The sequence below is a fragment of the Macrosteles quadrilineatus genome, unplaced genomic scaffold (assembly GCF_028750875.1).
Source record: "Macrosteles quadrilineatus isolate MER2022 unplaced genomic scaffold, UCM_ALF_1.0 Scaffold_6__1_contigs__length_79288215, whole genome shotgun sequence".
In the NCBI taxonomy this organism is placed as follows: domain Eukaryota; kingdom Metazoa; phylum Arthropoda; class Insecta; order Hemiptera; family Cicadellidae; genus Macrosteles; species Macrosteles quadrilineatus.
Genome location: NW_026542599.1, coordinates 44,249,334 through 44,268,292, shown reverse-complemented (window position 1 = coordinate 44,268,292; position 18,959 = coordinate 44,249,334). Strand labels below are relative to the sequence as shown.

Sequence of the window (18,959 nt, the reverse complement as noted above, 5' to 3'; positions counted from 1 at the left end):
CAAACCTGCAGACTAAGCGAATTTCAACTCGTCTGATTACATTTTTACTAAAATATTTCCATAAATAAGACATATTATTCCCTATTTAAATAACATTAGATTTAAAGAGTGCTTAGGTTTGCTGCTACGGGGAAGGTAAAAAGTGTTTTTTGACCATACGTCAATAGTATAGGATGAAATAAATAAATTTGCCAAATTTTATCAATATATACCCATAAACAAGTAAACTACAACAATTTTCATTTTCTCCATAAGAATAACATGGGAATTTTTAATTACAGTATTTTTGAATTTTCTCTGTGACCGTTAGGCATACAACAGCGCTTCAATATACTAAATTATTTCTTTTTTTAAGCTCTACAAAACGGTTTAGAAAGAAATCGCAAAATTTTTTGTTTTTAGGTTCAAAAATGGGAAAAACCCATTTTTACCCCATAAAACCCCCCATAAACCCCCGTTCCCATGGTCCGATTATGCTGGATCGCGAACTCGTTCGAATAAACGTAGGTTTACACGTTTGTACCAAATTTCATCAAAATCGGATCATTTTTGCTCGAGTTATCGCGCTAACGGACACATATATATATATATATAAATATATATATAAATATATATATAAATATATATATATATATGAATTTGAACGGATGGTGTTTTTGGCCTCTAGGGACCTCAAAATGAAAAATTAAATTGGTCTCGGGTCCAGGTCTTACCATGAGTACTACGGTAATAGCTTATTCCCTATATGGGAAATTCGCTAAAAACAAGATCAACTTTTTGAAAAAAGATAAGATATTCACAAAATATTTTGATTATATCTAACTGTTGTGTAGATCGTTAGTATTTCCATAATCTTTGAGTCGCCTGTAATGCTTCGCAATTGCTAGAATTCGAGCAACAGGTACACTAGTAATTTGCTTAACATAACAGCTGTAAACATTCAGCTTTTGTGTCACAAATTCAGCATTTGGATAAAAATGTAAAGACATACTTAGGGTTGACTTATTTATACTATGTGTAATGCTAATCATTGATACGTTCAATTCTTCTATAAGAGGATGACAGATTAATTAAATATACATAGTAAAATACTAGGATGTTTAAATTATTTTTTAAAGCAATCTTTGTAATCTTCGATTTGTTTTAGAGCAATATAATTTGTTTTAACTAACAGCAGGTTAAATATAAACTATGGAACTATGAGGTTATTCTATTTACTCTTATTTTGTCATTGATTATAGGAAATAAGTAAGATTAGTAGAGATAATTAGACCAGAGTTTAAAATAGTTTAGACCAAAATTAATTAAACCACAGTACAAATCGAGGCTTTGTACAGGAGTCTTAATAAAAAAGGATAAATGCAAATTATTTTACTGCTCCACTTTTCAAGGAAAGATTAGAAAAATAACAATGTTTACATGTTTTAATTCTTCATGGTAGCTTTTTGTTACAATTAATGTTTGTCTGCTATAACTTTGTTTGGATTAGGCCCGGAAATATTAATGTCATAAAAAGAAGATAAAGAATAATCAGGATTTTAAATTACCACCACAACCTCAGCCGGGTTTTATACAAAGATAAACAGATTAATGACATAGATTTAACATAACGTCAACATTGACCTAGGATACTGCAATTAGACAAACCATCCTTTTATGAAATCGTGTTCAGTTGTGGTTACGTTTGGGGGTGCCTATATCAGCACCTTTAAACGTGAAAATATCGGTTTTATTTCACCTATGAATATATTGTAGTTTAAATTAACTAATATGGGAAATTACGATGTACATTTATTCAATGAGGGTGGGTAATTATCAAGGATAGAACTGATAACAGTATGGATAATAAACATTGACAATTACGTCATTAGCTTTACTAGCGTGTTTTACTTTTTATATTCCTGCTATTTTCAAATGAATGTTATTTGAACCAAACAGCTGTTTCAAAACAAACTGTTATTGTTTTTACTTTTCTTTGTTTACACTTATTTATTTAGCAATTAATGCAGTGAAATTGATATAACGGTTAGGTGTGACGATTAGTTTTGATGTTAGGACACCAAAGTTAAATTCTGTGTACTGTGAATTTTATTGGATATTATCGTTTTATTTTAGGTTGTTTCTATTCAGACCTACTGGAAATTGTGTATAGTAGATGTATTATGGTGATAATAATTATGGAAGAGGCAGGTATGCTATGGAAGGTGGTATCGTTGACTAGGTCTATACACTTCTCAATTGACTATTACTCTCTCTACTGTAGGCTACTTATAATCAGTGTGCGTCTGTGCGAATCGGCTGCAAATCTCACTTCAACGCTTTTCACATCGTAAAAATTGCAGAATTGCTGTTTTATTGTAAAATTATCGGATTTAAAATGCATATCGTATAGGCCTATGATGGAATAAAAACATATTTGGTCACACAACATTTGTTTCCAAGATGATTTTCACATTAAAACTGCAAGAAACTTTGTCTTTATAAGTGTAAACTAGCAGATCTGAATTGTACACGGTTTTAACTGACTACCCGTATGTAGGATGGGCTAACACCTCGTTATACATTAAATTAAAAACTCAAAACTAACTGTAAACAATCTTACTTTGACAGTTCTCATTGTGTATCACAGCTTTTTGTTGGTGCTTAGTTCAAATTAGCTGTTTGTCATATATGCAAAAACAAAATAATAATAGTGCTGCACCCTGTTGGGAAACCTTATAACTTTTAAATGCTGCATATTATAGAACCAACTTGTAAAGTTGAAACAGCTGACTAAATTCTTTAATTCCCTTTAAATATGAATACTAATAAGATTAAAATGGGGAACTACATAGCCACTGGGGCGGAGCCCAAAAGGATTTTTGAGATCAAAATATGCCTTAATGTTATTTGGGAATGTGTGCTATCATCATGCCAAATTTCAGCCCAATCCGTCCAGTAGTTTATGCGTGATTGAGCAACACACACACAAACACACACACAAACTCACAAACATTCAGATTTATAATATTAGTAAGATTTAAATAACATTAGTTTAACAAGTACTTAGGTATGCTGCAACAAGGAGGGTAAAAAGAAGTTTTTTTGGGTAAAATGTTAATGGTTCAGTATGAAATGAATGCATTTTCCAAATTTGATCAAAATATGTTCATAAACAGGCAAACTTCAACAGTTTACTTAAATTTACAGATTTTTGGAATTTTCTCTGTAGCCATTGTGCGCATAACAACCCTTCAATATACTAAATTATTTGTTTTTTGTAAGCTCTACAAAATAATTTGGAAATAAATTGCTAAATTTTAAGTTTTTAGGATCTTTTTACCCCATAAAACCGGATAAACCCCTGTTTCCATAGTCTGATCATGCTGGTTCGCTAACTCGTTCGAATAAACTTAGGTTTACACGTTTGAACCAATTTTCATCAAAATTGGATGATTTTTGCTCGAGTTATCACGGTAACGGACACATATATAAATAAATATATATATATAAATATGAATTTGAACGGATGGTGTTTTTGGCCTCTAGGGACCTCAAAACGAAAAAGTAAATCGGTCCCTGGTCCAGGTCTTACCATGAGTATTACGGTAATAGCTGATTCCCTATAAGGGAAATTGGCTAAAAGATTTTTTTCTTTACCTTAGCGAATTTCTCATACAGGGAATAAGCTATTAACCCAGGTCTAACGGTAAAGCCGCGTTTACACCAGAGTTTAAAACTTTGTTCACTAACACTTTGTTCCTAATTCACTCGCAACTGTTCCTGGTGACATGAGGTTAGTCCTTCTCGAGATTACTACAGAAGAGGATGTTTTACTGGCAGCAGCGGTGTGTATGATCCAATCTAAAAAACAGAGACTGAAACGGCACTGGTTGAGACCGTCACTGCAATCCAGATCAAAATATACAGTGGCAATGTATACAATCTGTAAAATGATTTAGATAGGGATGAGATCGACCTCCTATCAGGAGAACTGCGGACAGACGGGAGTTTCAAAAACCTTATAAGAATACCCTGTGCTGACTGAATATTTTACCCTTATGGTTGGCCAGAAGTTCAGAATACCCTTTGATCTTTACCAAATTCTAGCAGAAAACAAAATTTCAATGTTGTAAACACTAAAAAAATGTTTCTCTTCAAAAAGTAGTGTTTCTTGGTTTGTTAGGAACATTTAGGCCTAATGTAAAAAAGTGTTCCGAACTCCGGCGTAAACACGGTTTAATACCTAGCCCCAGTACTGATTTACTTTTGCGTATTGAAGTTCCCAGAGGTAAAAAAAACACAATCCGTTCAAATTCTTAAACATTAATATTATATACAGGGTGTTCATTTGAAAACTTTGAATTTATTAATGGCGATTATTAAGGCTACTATGTTTATAGTTTATCATATTGACAATTTTAAAATTTAATTTTTATTAATCAACCAAAAGTTTGAATCTTAAAGGTCATAATCATATTGTCTTCACCATAATAAACAAATATTACAATAAGGTAAGGAAATTAATTAAAAAATAACAAATATACCTAAATAATAAAAGAGAATATATTTGCATTCAACACAATAAGCTACAACCATTAACAAAGCCAACGGAAGAAAAACAGCCCAAAATTCAAATTTCAAAATAAGCTACATGACAATAATAATGCCTTTTGAGTTTAAGATGATCGGTGCCAAGCTAGACAATTTTTTCCAGATCCACATGCCATTAGTCATTGGGCTATGAACTAATGATGTTATCTAACAAAAAGGTCTATGTTAGATACTGTATTAACAAGACCAGGGTTTGGATCGTTCCCTTTCAAAACGTAAAAAAAGCCATTGGTGTAGGAAACAAACAACAAATAAAATAAATTCCCCCACTGTAGCAAACCTGCTGACTAAGCGAATCTATTAAATTAACATTTATGTTAAACGAGTAGGGCCTACCTAGGTTAGATGCTACAGGGAAACTAATAAAGTGTGTTTTTTTATTAAAGTATCAATAGCTTAGTATGAAATAAATAAATCCGCCAAGTTTGATCACAATATATCCATAAACAAGCCAACTACAACATTTTATAATATCCTCCATAAGAATAACATGGGAATTTTAAATTAACAATTTTTTGAATTTTCTCCGTAACCAATCACCGTACAAAAACACTTTGGTATACTAAATTATTTTTTTAAGCTCTTTAAAAAGGTCTGGAGAAAAATTTATAAATTTTGTGTTTTAAGGGTAAATAAATGAGAAAACCCCATTTTTATCCCATAAAACCCCGTTCCCATGGTCAGATCATGCTGGTTCGCGAACTTATTCAGGTTTATCCCGCCTTACACATTCAAACCAAATTTTATCAAAATCGGACAAAAATTACTCAAGTTATCGTCCGGACGGACAAATGTATATATACAAGGTATACAAGGTATATACAAGAGGTTCTACCCGCAAATTCACGGGTGAACAGAAGCCACCATTAAATTAATTTAATCAACTTTGACTTTATATTTCATTTAAAGGGCCCAAGTTCGATAAATTGTCATCTAAAAGGATGTTAAAAGCAGTGGAACCTCATACCTTACGTCCTAGGTGGCCGAGGTTGTACCTGAACACGCAGATCTCTTTCACAACGTCTTTAATACTTTTCAATGAAATTGCGACTTGTTAAAGATCGGTGACAACCTCTTGGAACGAAGAACATACATGGTTTGTTAATCTCATATTCATTGTGTTTCGAACACATTTAATCACTTACTTGTATCAAACAGCTAGAAATAGCTTCACTGTCCATTTGCCGCACTTCACGTAAATGGACTAGACACTGGACTAGACATAAACTTAAAAGAAAGCATTAAAGCCAAAGATCTTACCTCCTTAGCTTCTGTTTTAAACTTAGCATCAATCTCTTCTGTGGTGTCCTCCATTTTGAACTGTTTCTGTGCTCAAGATGCGTAGGCAAACCACCTTTTAAAAATCCTGAAAAAGGACCCACAAAACCTCTTTTATTCAATGCCTAGGATTTAAACTACAACATCTTACTTAACTTAATACAAGCATAGACCAATTTTCCAAGAGTTTGTATGTAATACCTATTTAGGCTACTTTATAGCACTAGGCACCAAGAACAACACACACATAGCACATATGACAAGTACTGTAAGTTACTTGTTGAGGTGGTGTGGAATAAAGTTGCTAATAATTGATTTGTTTAGTTAGGTAATAGTTTCTCAGTTTCCTTTTACTTGAATTAACCGGTAATATCGATCAAAGAAAGTTAATTATATCGGTAAAAATAGGGCATGTTACCTGCTGCTCAAGCTATGAAATTGTATCACTGCGCAATACCTGCTGAACATCTATCATGCCATGTTCCACTGCCATGTGAGCTATGGCCTACTGCTATGGGGTCATGCTGTGGATGTTGACGACATTCTAGTGATACAGAAGCAGGCTTTGACTTTACTTTCAGTACTGCCTTGCCTATTAGTCCAGTAAAATAAGACATTTTGGTATGCAAAAGGTCGGGTAGTTCTGATTTTTGGATATGTTGTTAGTATTGGACCCATAACATAAAATCCAAGTTATCCACCTCGAGATACTGCCGCTCACCGCGGGGCGCGCCACTTGTTATCGAAATATAAAAAGTATGGCAATTCCTATTGTTTTTCACTCAATCTCGCGAACCGTTGATTTTACCGAAAATTTTATATTATTACATTAAAGAAGAATAAATCTGTGACAGTTTAAGCCCAACAGCAAGTATGTAGCGTAAATAATGGTCAAAATACAGACCATCAAAATAAATAAATTTTCCAAAGACGTATAAAAATTGTGGGTTTTTTCAATGTTTCCACAATATAGTTGTTTGAAGCAAACACTGTATTGATTTAGAGAGTATGCCAGTTTATTTGCTATTAATAGAAAATAAATGAAAGTATGAATAAAAATACCCCCGCCGCAGCAAACCTGCCGACTAAGCGAATTTCCATTTGTCTGAATTGATTTTCAGTTAAATATATTTTAATAACATTAGGTTTATCGAGTACCTAGGTTTGCTGCTACAAGGAAACTAATAAAGTGTGTTTTTGAGTAAAATATTCATAGCTTAGTACAAAATAAATAAATTTGCCAAGTTTGATCAAAATATATCCATAAACAAGCAAACTACAACATTTGACAATATTCTCCATAAGAATAACATGGGAATTTTAAATTTACAATTTTTTTAATTTTCTCCGTTACTAATAACCGGACATAAATACTCTTGTACACTAAATTATTTGTTTTTTTTAAGCTCTTTAAAAAGGTTTAAAGAGAAATTGGGAAATTTTGTGTTTTGAGGGTCAAAAGTGAGAAAAACCAATTTTTACCCCATAAAACCCCCCGTAAAGCCCCGTTCCCATGGTCCGATCGTGCTGGTTCGCGAACTCATTCAAGTTTATCCCGCTTTACACCTTTAAACCAAATTTCATCAAAATCGGACAAAAATTACTCAAGTTATCGCGTTCACGGACGTATATATATATATATATATAAGTCTATATATATATATAAACATACTAGAAGCTGTTAAGGCGACAGTACGAATAAGACGACAGTTACTGTCGCCTTATCAGCCTCAGGCGTGCCAACATACGTTGCGTGGCGGCTGATGACGTGGGGACTGGGATGGGATCTCTTGTTTCCCGCCGACTCTCAGTCTCAGCTGCCGGCCTGCCACTCCTACCCTACCACCGCGGTGCTCACTGCGCACAGTCGTAATCGGACATGGGAAACAATGCGTTTCCGGGCTAAAAGTTGCAATCTAAAGGAGTTGCCACTTTAAGAATACATACTGTTTACTATTGTATAATTTATTACCTATTATTTTGATGGTTTTCAAAAGTTTTACACTTTGTCAACTGACGTTGTGGTATGGCTTTGTCGAAAATCTGTTTATTGTTAATCTTTTTTAATCTTTTTATTGTTAATCTGTTTTTGTTAGTTTTTTTTGTAGTACAAAAAAAAGAATTTTCACAAGATTCCATACATAAAATCAACTTCCAAATTCAATGTTTCGTAGCTGTGCAGATTAGTGTTTATGATTTATTTTATAAAAATATCAAACTACTGTATTCATTTTTTTTTTTACTTTTGCTTAGTTTTAGGTAAGTAGCCTAAATAGACTCCATGTGTCAAATGTTGGGTAACAGTTGTATTCATATATTTTATAAGTAATCTACCCAAAGGCCAACGTCTGTATAACTAATGCATTGCTAAATGTTTTACCACTGGTATTTAGCTTTATGGTTTGGGGGGGGAGTTATGTGACTGTAATAGTGCCCACCACTGTCTCTTCTGCTGTCCATTGACGATTACGTGCTCGTACAGCGCAGTCTTATTGGAACGCCCGTCCGTCTACCTGCTCTTTACAGCCTGTTTAGGACTAGGATTACGAGTTCTGTCCTTTGTCATAATTTATGAATGGCCTTATTAGTCCTAATAACCCCAGCCCCAAAATCGTAGTTATTAGGATACAGTTTTACGCTTGATAAACAATGCCGCTTGAGATAGTCAACAATACATGTCGCATTGTCATTCCTCTGCATTTTGGGCCCTCTGCAACGTTTGTATTAAGAACAATATGTTTAAGGTGATTGTTGGGTTTTTATTGTCAAACATTTCCACTTCATCTTTGTACGATCAAAGGTTTTTCTGTAATCAATAGTGAACACCTTACGTGATTCACCATGTATGCCTATATACGACAAGGCCGAAGAGAACAGTCCTAAAACAGAAACTGTAGGTTTTCAGGAAAATGTAGCTTAAGAAGAAGAAGGAAACAGCGTATTACGAATACGCTTTGCTATAACTATTTCGTTACAGTAGTTCAGTAAACTTCATGTTTATGTATATTTCATACTCTTTGGTTTAATTGACTACTTGAATGTATTTGCCTTCAAACATTTATGTTCTTAATCAAGTTAAATTATTCTCTATTTTTCACATATGTTGTATTTTAAAAATACAACGTCACAAATATACAAAAATAAAAAAAGATAAAAATACAACTCTCACTCATTTTTCTCTTTCTTAACATTATACCTTCTGATCCTTCGAACTATTTCCCATGGCCCTTTAATTTCTATTCCTTTTTCTCAACCATTCCCTATAATATTTTTATTTACTTCTCTCTAATTCATCCATTGGTATTTATATCTTACTTTGAAATTTTTCAAACAGTAGTATTTTTAAACGCCGTTAATGTTTATAACTCATATACGCAAGCAGTTTTCTTTTCACAGTCATGACTCGATAACGGCCTGATGGATTTTAACGTTTGAGGTATCAAATTAAAGGCATTTTCATGTAGATGTGCAAATACGTCTCAGAACATTAAGAAAGGGCATTACGTAAGTATAGTTAAGGGCTAAATTTTGGGGACGGCAGCGCTATCTGTTGACATTAGATCAATCTCAATTCCCTTTGTTTACAACTAAACATATGGACGAATAGTTAAATTGATTTACCTTGCATCGTATTTTATCATCGTATTATGCATCGTATGTCTTTAACCTTCAATACTTTAGAAATAAAATAACGAACATTCAAAAACCTAATTTGGTGCGACTTTTTCAACGTTTTCTCCCAAAGTTTTACATGTTTAATCTATAGTTTAACTACATTATGTAATTTATTAAATAGGCTACCAATAATATTTTTTAGAGAATACGTCATCTATAAAACAACGTACACATGTTTGGATGAGGATATTTTTTCCAACTGTCACTGATGTATCTTATCTTACTAATATTATAAATCTGAAAGTTTGTGAGTTTGTGTGTATGTTTGTGTGTATGTTTGTGTGTGTGTTTGTGTGTGTGTTGCTCAATCACGCATAAACTACTGGACGGATTGGGCTGAAATTTGGCATGATCATAGATCACATTCCCGATTAACATTAAAACATATTCTCTTTTCAAAAATCCTTTCGGGCTCCGCCCCAGTGGCTCTGTAGTTCCCCATGTTAACCTTATGATTTTTCATATTTAAAAGGAATTAATGAATCTTAACAGCTGTTTCAATTAAACAAGTTGGTTCTGTTCTATGATGTTCAATAGCATCAAAGTTACATGGATTACCAACAGGGTGCAGCACTATTATTTTTTTTTAATTTATGACAACAGCTAATTTCCAACCAAAAGGTGAGTGAGCGTAGCGAACGAACTTCAACCTGGAGGCGAGTTAGCGTAGCGAACGAGCTAACCTGAAGGCAAGTGAGCGCAGCGAACGAGCTCCAACTTAAAGGTGAGTGAGCGTAGCGAACGAACTTAAACCAGGACGTGAATGAGCCATGCGAATACTTATGAAGTTAAACGGGGCAAAGCCCGCGGGTACAGCTAGTTTAAATTAAATGTTAAAAAAGGGAAATTATTTCCGATTACGTTTTGTAACCAAATCCACAACCAAGAGACAACGATATTGTTGTCTCTTATCTCGTGTGTCTTATTTACAAATTTAATTGATCCCCACTACGAAAGTGTGTATAAATTAAATTATTTAACTAACAACCGTCTCGAAAAACTGGGAATTCTGCATGTTTCAAATTGTACTGAACTTGAGTTTTGATAACCGGGAAGAAGGCCATGAATAAGTGTTTTATAGGACTGGGAAGCTTAAATTTAGAATTGTGTCAATAACCTAACACAGTATATAAAATTGTAATAAAAAACGTTTACTGAAAGAGTATAATGTTTTTTGTGATATAATTGAATTAATTAATGTAGTTAATGAGTTAATGATTTGTAGCACTGATCACCGATACTGTCAATAAGGGCTGAGTCAAGGTCAGCCATTATTAGCTCCCAAACTTCAAACTCCTAAAAATACGTTATTTGAAATTTTGTTAGATTTTCTTATATTGGCATACTCAAACATTTTGGTTTTCTTTTGGTTGAGTCCTAATAGCGAACAGTCCAGATTGCGAACAAGGGTAAAATTGTCCAGACTGCAGACACCTAAAAAATGTTAAGGTCTACGTAAAAGTCGTCATAAGCCGACAAATATTTATTAGAAACAATTTTTATAATTCTAGGAAAACATTGTAATTACAATCCATAGACAACTGTTTGCTGAAATATTAACAAATCTGTAACGTAAAATTTAGTAACTAAACGAAAATAAAAGAATTTGGTACTTTTGGAATTAAGTTTTTATGAAAGAAGGCTAAAGTAATTTAAATAATTAGTATTTGGTCAGAACTATTTCCCTATATCGTCTAATCTTTGCTCAATAGTTAAAACCGATGGTTCCCTTTGTACTGTATTTTGTAATTTGCTAGAATACTGCGGATGGCTCAACATGAACACATGTTACAATAGGTATTTTATTCAACCAATATAGTTACTTAGAAAACTCATAAGGCCAATGATAAATTTTTAAATGATTTGCGTAGGAAAATACAAATCCTTCTGAGGTAGTGGCTGTCACCAATCACGTTTTTAGGGTCTTTTATGAAAGAATGTTTAGAGTACCTTTATTTGGCATTTTTAATTCCCTATCAACCGATACAAAGATCAAAAAGATCAGTTGATAAATATTTGTAATATTACGATTTTAGCTGTAAAATGGGATAGAAGAAAGCAGAAGCTCTATTTTACAACTAAAAATCTTAATATTTTTCAACTATTTATCATCCGATCTTTATAAACTTGGTATCGTTTGATAGGAAATTAAAAATGCCGAATAAAAGTACTTGTCATTTTTTGATAAACCCACCCATTATTAGTAAGTTAAAAATCAAAATGGCCGCCATTTTTAAGTTTTGAATCGAATCAAGATGATCTTTTTTCTAACATGGGTCTCTTTTACCATAACAACCATACTAAGTTTCATTAAGATCCGTTAAAATAATTCCAAAATAAAAATCTTTATGTAAAAAATACAAAATGGTAAATATCAGGTTAACGAAGCGATTTTGGAAAAAATGCCATACAGTACCTCATTTTCTCTTTATTGCGACTAGGAATCACTACGTAAAATTTGTCCCCACCTTTTTTGAACACTGTGCATACTTATTTATAAGTAATAGAACCTCATCTCATCTCATCAGTGGGTCGGTCTATGAGTGATTTTGATCTTTTCAAACCATGGGTCTTTCATAAAACGTAACGCACTAAATGAAATTTGTATAGTCACTAACTAGACTACAAGATCGCGCCACTCATCCTTCACTCATCTCCATTCATACTTGGCTTAAAATACCTACTATGTATGGTCACCAATTAATGGAAAGTATCTATTTATAATATTAAAACGTAACAAGGTTATTTTTATTTCACGATTCTGAATCAACCAATTGACGGATATTCATGATTTTTGTGTTGAAAGAAAGATAATTTTGAGAACTAGGGAATGTCGAAGCCATAATTTTAGTTTAGGGTTTTAGGTTTTAGGAAATTTAGTTTAAATTTTAAAAAAGTGTAGCAGCAGACGCCTACATTCTAGATTGGCTTTTTGTATAAAACCATTTGTTTAACGTAACAGCTGTAAACATTCAGAGTTTGTGACACAAATTCGGCATTTTGATAGAAATGATATATTATACGCAGGATTGACTAATTTATACTATGTGTAATGCTTTAATAATTACATACATTTATTTCGTAAGGGGATGACAGATTACTTTAATATTCATTGCAAATACTTGATAAACTAATTTATTTTTTATAGCAGTCTTTAAACTCTTGGGTTTGTTTTAGTGCATTATAATTTGTTTGAACTAACAGCTGGATGGATATAAAAATATTCTATGGAACTAGGGGGTTATTTAATTTGGTCATTGAGTATAGGAAATAAGTAAGATTAATAGGGATTAAGTAGACAGTAGAGATAAGGAAGCCCTTTGCCGTCTACAAATCGAGGCTCTGCCCACGAGTCTTCAAATAAAAGAAAAGCCTATATGAATTACTTTACGAGATTTATTCAGAGATAGACACATGTATGACAGAGATTAATCACGATTTTATCATTGACCTAGGATACTGAAAGTAGGCCTATCCTTTTGTCAAATCTAAATTGTTGTTTGGCGTGTGTTCATGTGTGACTTGTTTGGCTACGTATGGGTGCGCTGATGTAGGCAAAATATATCTTTTAATTTTTAACTAATTATCGTATAGTTTGGATAAAGGAATATGGGAAATTATGATGTACAGCACATAGATTCAATGAGGGTGGGTAATTATCACAGATAAGAACGGATAATGGTATGGATAGTAAACTAATTACGTCACTAGCTTACTAGCGTGTTTACTTTTTCAAATTCCTTCTACAGATGACAAGCAATTTTTTTCAAACGAATGTTGTTTCAACTAAACATCTGTTTCAAAACAAACGATCTGTTATTGTTTTTACTTTTCTTTGTTTACTAATTTATTTAGAAATTTATGCAGTGAAATTGATTTAAAGGATAGGTATGGACGATTTTTAATTATGTCAGGACTATTTTAGCAAACCAAATTTTTGGTTAGTAATTCAAATGTCAACAGTTGTAGTAGGTCACTAGAAAACTCTCCAATAAGCTGCATGTTGTTAGTAGATACCAAATTGGATTCATTTGATACCATAAATGGTTCAGAAACTTGGGCACTGACCAAAGAACCGAAAACCCGTATTGCTGAGTCTGAGAAATAGAGTGCAGAGAAAATATACGGGCCATTTGAAGTAACGGAGGTTGAGGTACGAAAAAACAGAGAGCTAAGAGGAATATTTAAACACCTAGATATCCTACCATTGTCAAGGGTATGCTCCCAAATTATTCATTTTCCCGCGCGCGCCAAATCGCCGACCTGCAGTGCTACTACAACTAGCAGTTGGTAGTGTAAGTACTGTACCCTGGGATCTGGCCATCTGGGTACTCACGAGATCAGCTGATCAGTTATCCCTCATTCCCTCCCTGGCTTCCCACAGGATTAGTTTTGAGTGTGTCGTATCTATACTATAATACGAGTAACGTTTGCGCACAATGATTTAAAAAACCGCTCCTAGGTCTTCCTCAAAAATTGTTAAATTAGTTTTCGTTATAAGCATTAAATGGAATTTTTATATTTTTAGCATAGGTCTTATGAACTGTCAGATGCCATTATAGTTTTCGAAAATTTAAACAAAGGAATGTGACATAAAATTATGCTTTATGACAAACAATCTAGAGTACGTTAGCAAATTGCTAAATAGTATTAACTAATTATAAGGCATTATTAAATACTAATTACTAAGGCAAAGGACTGGGTTAGTGCTGGTGTAGTGGTTAGAGCGCGGGACTTCAGTCCCTGAGATCCCGGGTTCAAATCCTGCCAAGTCAAAAATGGATTTTTTCTAAGTGATAATGCCCCCCTACAACCCTTAGGTCTAGCCTGAAGTAATGCCTGAAACAATTTCGAGTTCGTGCCTAGCACCCAAGGACAAAAAGGCAAAGGACACTCCTTTAAATACTATTTAGCATTGATTACCCAATACCCTTGGGGTATATTACCTTTGTATTACTAAGAAAGGGATTACGACTATTAAAAAACGTAGAGTCTTTAAACAAGATACACTAATATTGAACTAAAACTCTCAAGGTGAATAAAATGATGTTTTGTAGTTTTTGACGATGCGCCACCGGAATGGGAGGGGAAAATTTCAGAACGCACTCTGAAAAACTGCCTGATATGTGTAAAAAATGAAGACGAGCAATAAGCACCCGAAACGCACGAACAGAAAACTAATGCTTTTCACAATAATTACATGTATGTTAAATGTACACAATTAAATAAAACAACCCTCATATAATGTATGGTGACGACTATTTGTCCAATTGTCTCAAAGCAGGCAAGTCTTTAAAAAGTTACATCTGCTAATTACATGGATGCGTGCAGGATTATTTCTGCTTGAATTGCAAAATCTGGTCGATATTGAGAAAATGTTCATTGGTTTAGTTTCAATGTCGGGTTCAACCAGAACTGTGGATTCCACAGATGACATTAGCAAGCAAACACAAAAATTACCAATACTAAAGTTATGTATGTAGTGTCCACAACTTTACGTATGAAACTTGTTATAGATGTTGATAGTTCTGAGCGAAACTTATAAGTTAAATTGATGAAACAGTTGTATTTTTTATTATATCTATAAACATTTTTAAATTATTTATTGCTTTATTAAAAACCATGAAACGTGATCGCTCCACTCAACTGGATTTCACTACTGTGAAAGCAATCCTAGTTAACAAGGTTGCACACAACAGGTTTTTCCTGGTCATTCACTAGTACAAAGAACATGTGTCAATCAGGTAGATATACAAACGCTTTAGAAAATTATAATACTTTCATAAACCCATCAACAACAATCCTACGAAGGACGGGAAATGCCATCAGGTCCGTTTCGGATTGCCGAGGGTTGAAACTATTTGAACACCTGCTGCCTCCCGGAAAAGGTTACAGAGTACTTCGCGGTAAGAAAATGTAATTGTGTCTTCCAGAGTTTTGCGTAGAAGTTTTAATTATGTTCCATACTGATCATTGAACGCTTGAGCTGTAACTTGAATTATATTAGTGCTACAATAAATAATGTCCCATCCTAATTAAATGTTTATATTTGGTTGACAGAGTGGTGCTCGGGGGAAAATCAGTTTGATCATTTTGGATTTCTTAAATAAAGCATAGTTTATTCCATGAGCATTTTGTAATTAACTGTATTATCGCAATTTCAATTACACTCTACTTGTCTACTTGTCGCAGAGCCGTTTCCGAGATACGAGATATATACAAGAATTGCTCTTTAAAGTAATAGGGTATATGTTACAACTAACTGTGTGCCCGTTCTACGGACGGGTTCATTTTGTCAGTTGAAAACTTCTTATAATCAGAACAGCAGTTCGTTTGCATATTTAGTTTGCATTTTTTCAGATATGCAGGCAAAACTTCGTACACAGCTCTTTTTCAGGGTCTTTTCCCGGTTATCAAAACTCAAGTTGAATTTGATTTGTTACACACACACAGAATCTCCGGTTAACGACTTGACTGTTGCCTAGAAATTTAATTTAATTTACAGTTACACATTATTGCATTTACGATCTATTTAATCCGTTATGTAAGGCACCACGTTTTTACCCTCACTTGGTTTTGGATTTTCTTACAAAACGTGATCGGAAATGGTCGGAAATGCACTGGTCTGTAAATGATTATAGATTGGTTTTCAATTGTCAGTATATTACTTGAAATTTGCACTCGCAATGCTATCAATGGATGGCCCAGCTCTCCATCGATTGCATAGTGTTCTTCAACAGTAGTATTAACAGTGGGCCTAGTATTATTTTACATGTTTCATGAACAGTCTTTTTTTATTCGAGCAGATTCTATTACCACCTAGAAATCTAAAAGATGGGAACTACCTCTTGAATATAGATTGCACTACTGGTTTTAGGCGGGAAAGGCAGTGTTAGGCCTATTTGGTTTGTCACATGACTAGTTTTTCAATTACATTATTTAAGCAGACTCTTTCATTTTAGATACACAGATATATTGAAGTGGTTGGCTCTCTTGAATATCGATTATACTACTTTTTTATACAAGAAAGGCAGAGGTGTTCGAAACGTAACATAAATGTATTGTTATAAGGAGCTTGGAAGTTAATTCGAGCTTGATGAACTTTGGACCAACCTAATATCGAAGGGTTACTATTTGTTTAGGTCGTTTAAATGATTTTAAGTACGGTACACATTTCTCCAATTTACAAAAATACTGTTTTGACCAGAAAAAAATTAATATAGGCCTAGTTTAGTTAATTGCTATAGTAAAACGAAATCAGCGAAAAATAACTAACTGTTTAAATAAGTGTTAAACTGGAAATTTATTCAATTATTTATGATGGAACATAATGACACTGCTTGTGTTAATAGAAAAGCTACTGTATTTGAAAGAGCTAGAAACGCATTATTTTTTACTATCACTTTCTTATTTTTAACAATAAACCAGTGTTGTAGAAAGCTATGCCTAACTGGTTAGTTTAGGCACCAGCTAACTACGCACACCTCCGTCAACACAATGGAATGGAATAAGACGATAAATGTGGTATGGTAATAAAATAATATTCTACATAACTCAGAGATAGATAGTTGGTGTGGTGTGTGCACCCAATCGAGCCTCCCACTTCCTAAAACCTTCGTTTCCTCTCGGCTCCTGTTGTATTAAGCCTTTGACTAAACATAACTTGTACAGTACACGCAAATCTTACATGCAGAGAAGGTTACATCAGTCTAACCCCACTGGTGTAAAATATACGATTATGTACTAGCTGTTTTACCTTCTCTTCGTTCTGGCAATCTTTTGTAGAACAATAATATTAGAAATGCAGCTGTAAAAAACTTAGATTAATCCCCAGACGATGGAAATTCCAATTAAGTGTACGTGTCTTGTCACTTTGAAATAAGGCAATTGAACCATTGTTGACAGAGTTATAAGGGGGTGGAGGACAAAGTCAAGGATTATACATAATTTCCAATCACTATTTGCCACCGCCAGTCATTGTACTTGAGTACGGAGTTGAAAAATGTTAGTTTTGTAAATAACCACAGATTGCTATAGGTGTACAACCGCAAATTAGCTGTAATCTCTGTTTTTTAAAACAGTTTGCTAAACACCTCAAATTGGAAAACAATTCTGAAATACTTCTATGTTTTGCATGTTTTTATAAATTGCAATACAAAATTAAATCAAGTAGTATAGGAATATTCATAAAACTTCATACTTCAACATAGACTTTAAATTTAATAACTCTACGTACAAAATTTTCAAAATTCCAGGGCAAGTGAGACAAAATTGGCGGTTTTTAACAAAACATTAATAGTTGTAGAATCATATTACATAATACATATTTACATCAAATTAATCATCGTTAACATAAACATCGTTTATATTATTTACAAAACAAATTACGTATAAAACAGTTAATTCTAAAATCAAAACTAAAAATAACATACAAAATATGGCCTACTAAAATTGTATAAGTAAAATATTTCCAGGCTTAATTTTTTCCAAAATAGAGATTACAGCACATTTGCAGTATGTTGCTGTATAAAAAGGTAAAATCTGTGATCGTAGCACACAAGTGTAACGTAAAGGTCATGAAAACCACTAATAAAGTATTGTTAAATAATTGTGTACTGCGAATTTCGGAATCTGTCATACGTATTCACTCTTCGCACGGACGTGTTAAACTTCTTGCATAAAGTTCTTGTTTAAGTTTCACCTCCAGTTTTGAAATTCATTTTACTTGTATAGCGTATTTCATATATTAACTAAACATAATCTATATAATTAATACGCTACATGAAACTTTGTCGGTTGAACTCCTCCGCCATTTCTTAACCGATTTTATCCATTGACGTCTCATTGGAAAGAGCGTGTCGTGTAGATTTGCAAACTGACCTTACATTTTTGAAAAAGTCCCTTGGGCTCTACCCCAGTGGCTTTTAAAGTTCCCATGTTATCCGTATGAAGAACATAATTGTTTACATTTTGATCAGCTGTATAATTTAATTACTGTTACTTATTTTTCAATTCAATGAAATGCATTGAGTACATTTCTTTACTATTTGAGTTTGTGTAAACATAACCCCCAAGACGGATCGTGTTAGTATGGTTTTATCTTAAATTTGTGTATTTATGGTTGTTTTGTGTCGCTATGACGGATCGCGTTAGCATGATTCTAACTTAAATTTGTGCATTTGGGTTTTGTGTACCTATAATTTGTTTATTTGTTGTTGTTTTTTTTTTCTTTTAAATGCCTCCGATGCGACGAAAACGAATCATAGACAAGAGGCGTAATCGTGATAACGACCGCAGCTACAGAACAGTGGCGCGTAATAGGCTTAACTCATCACAGTCAGCACCTGACCCTGGACAATCTCAACTATTAGATTATAAATGCGCCCTAACACTACCTTAAAACGACTTTTCGT

At 33.5% G+C, this 18,959-nt stretch overlaps 1 protein-coding gene across 4 annotated transcripts in view; it reads right to left on the bottom strand.

Moving 5' to 3' along the window:
- LOC128996203 (zinc finger protein 25-like) overlaps positions 1 to 18,959 on the bottom strand; it is a 54,330-nt gene that overhangs the window by 21,569 nt on the left and 13,802 nt on the right. For all 4 annotated transcript variants that reach the window (XM_054421349.1, XM_054421347.1, XM_054421348.1 and 1 more), the window contains exon 2: positions 5,854 to 5,959. In XM_054421349.1, coding sequence (XP_054277324.1) covers positions 5,854 to 5,907 — 54 coding nt within the window. In that variant the 5' untranslated portion in view covers positions 5,908 to 5,959. The remainder of the gene's footprint in view (positions 1 to 5,853; positions 5,960 to 18,959) is intronic.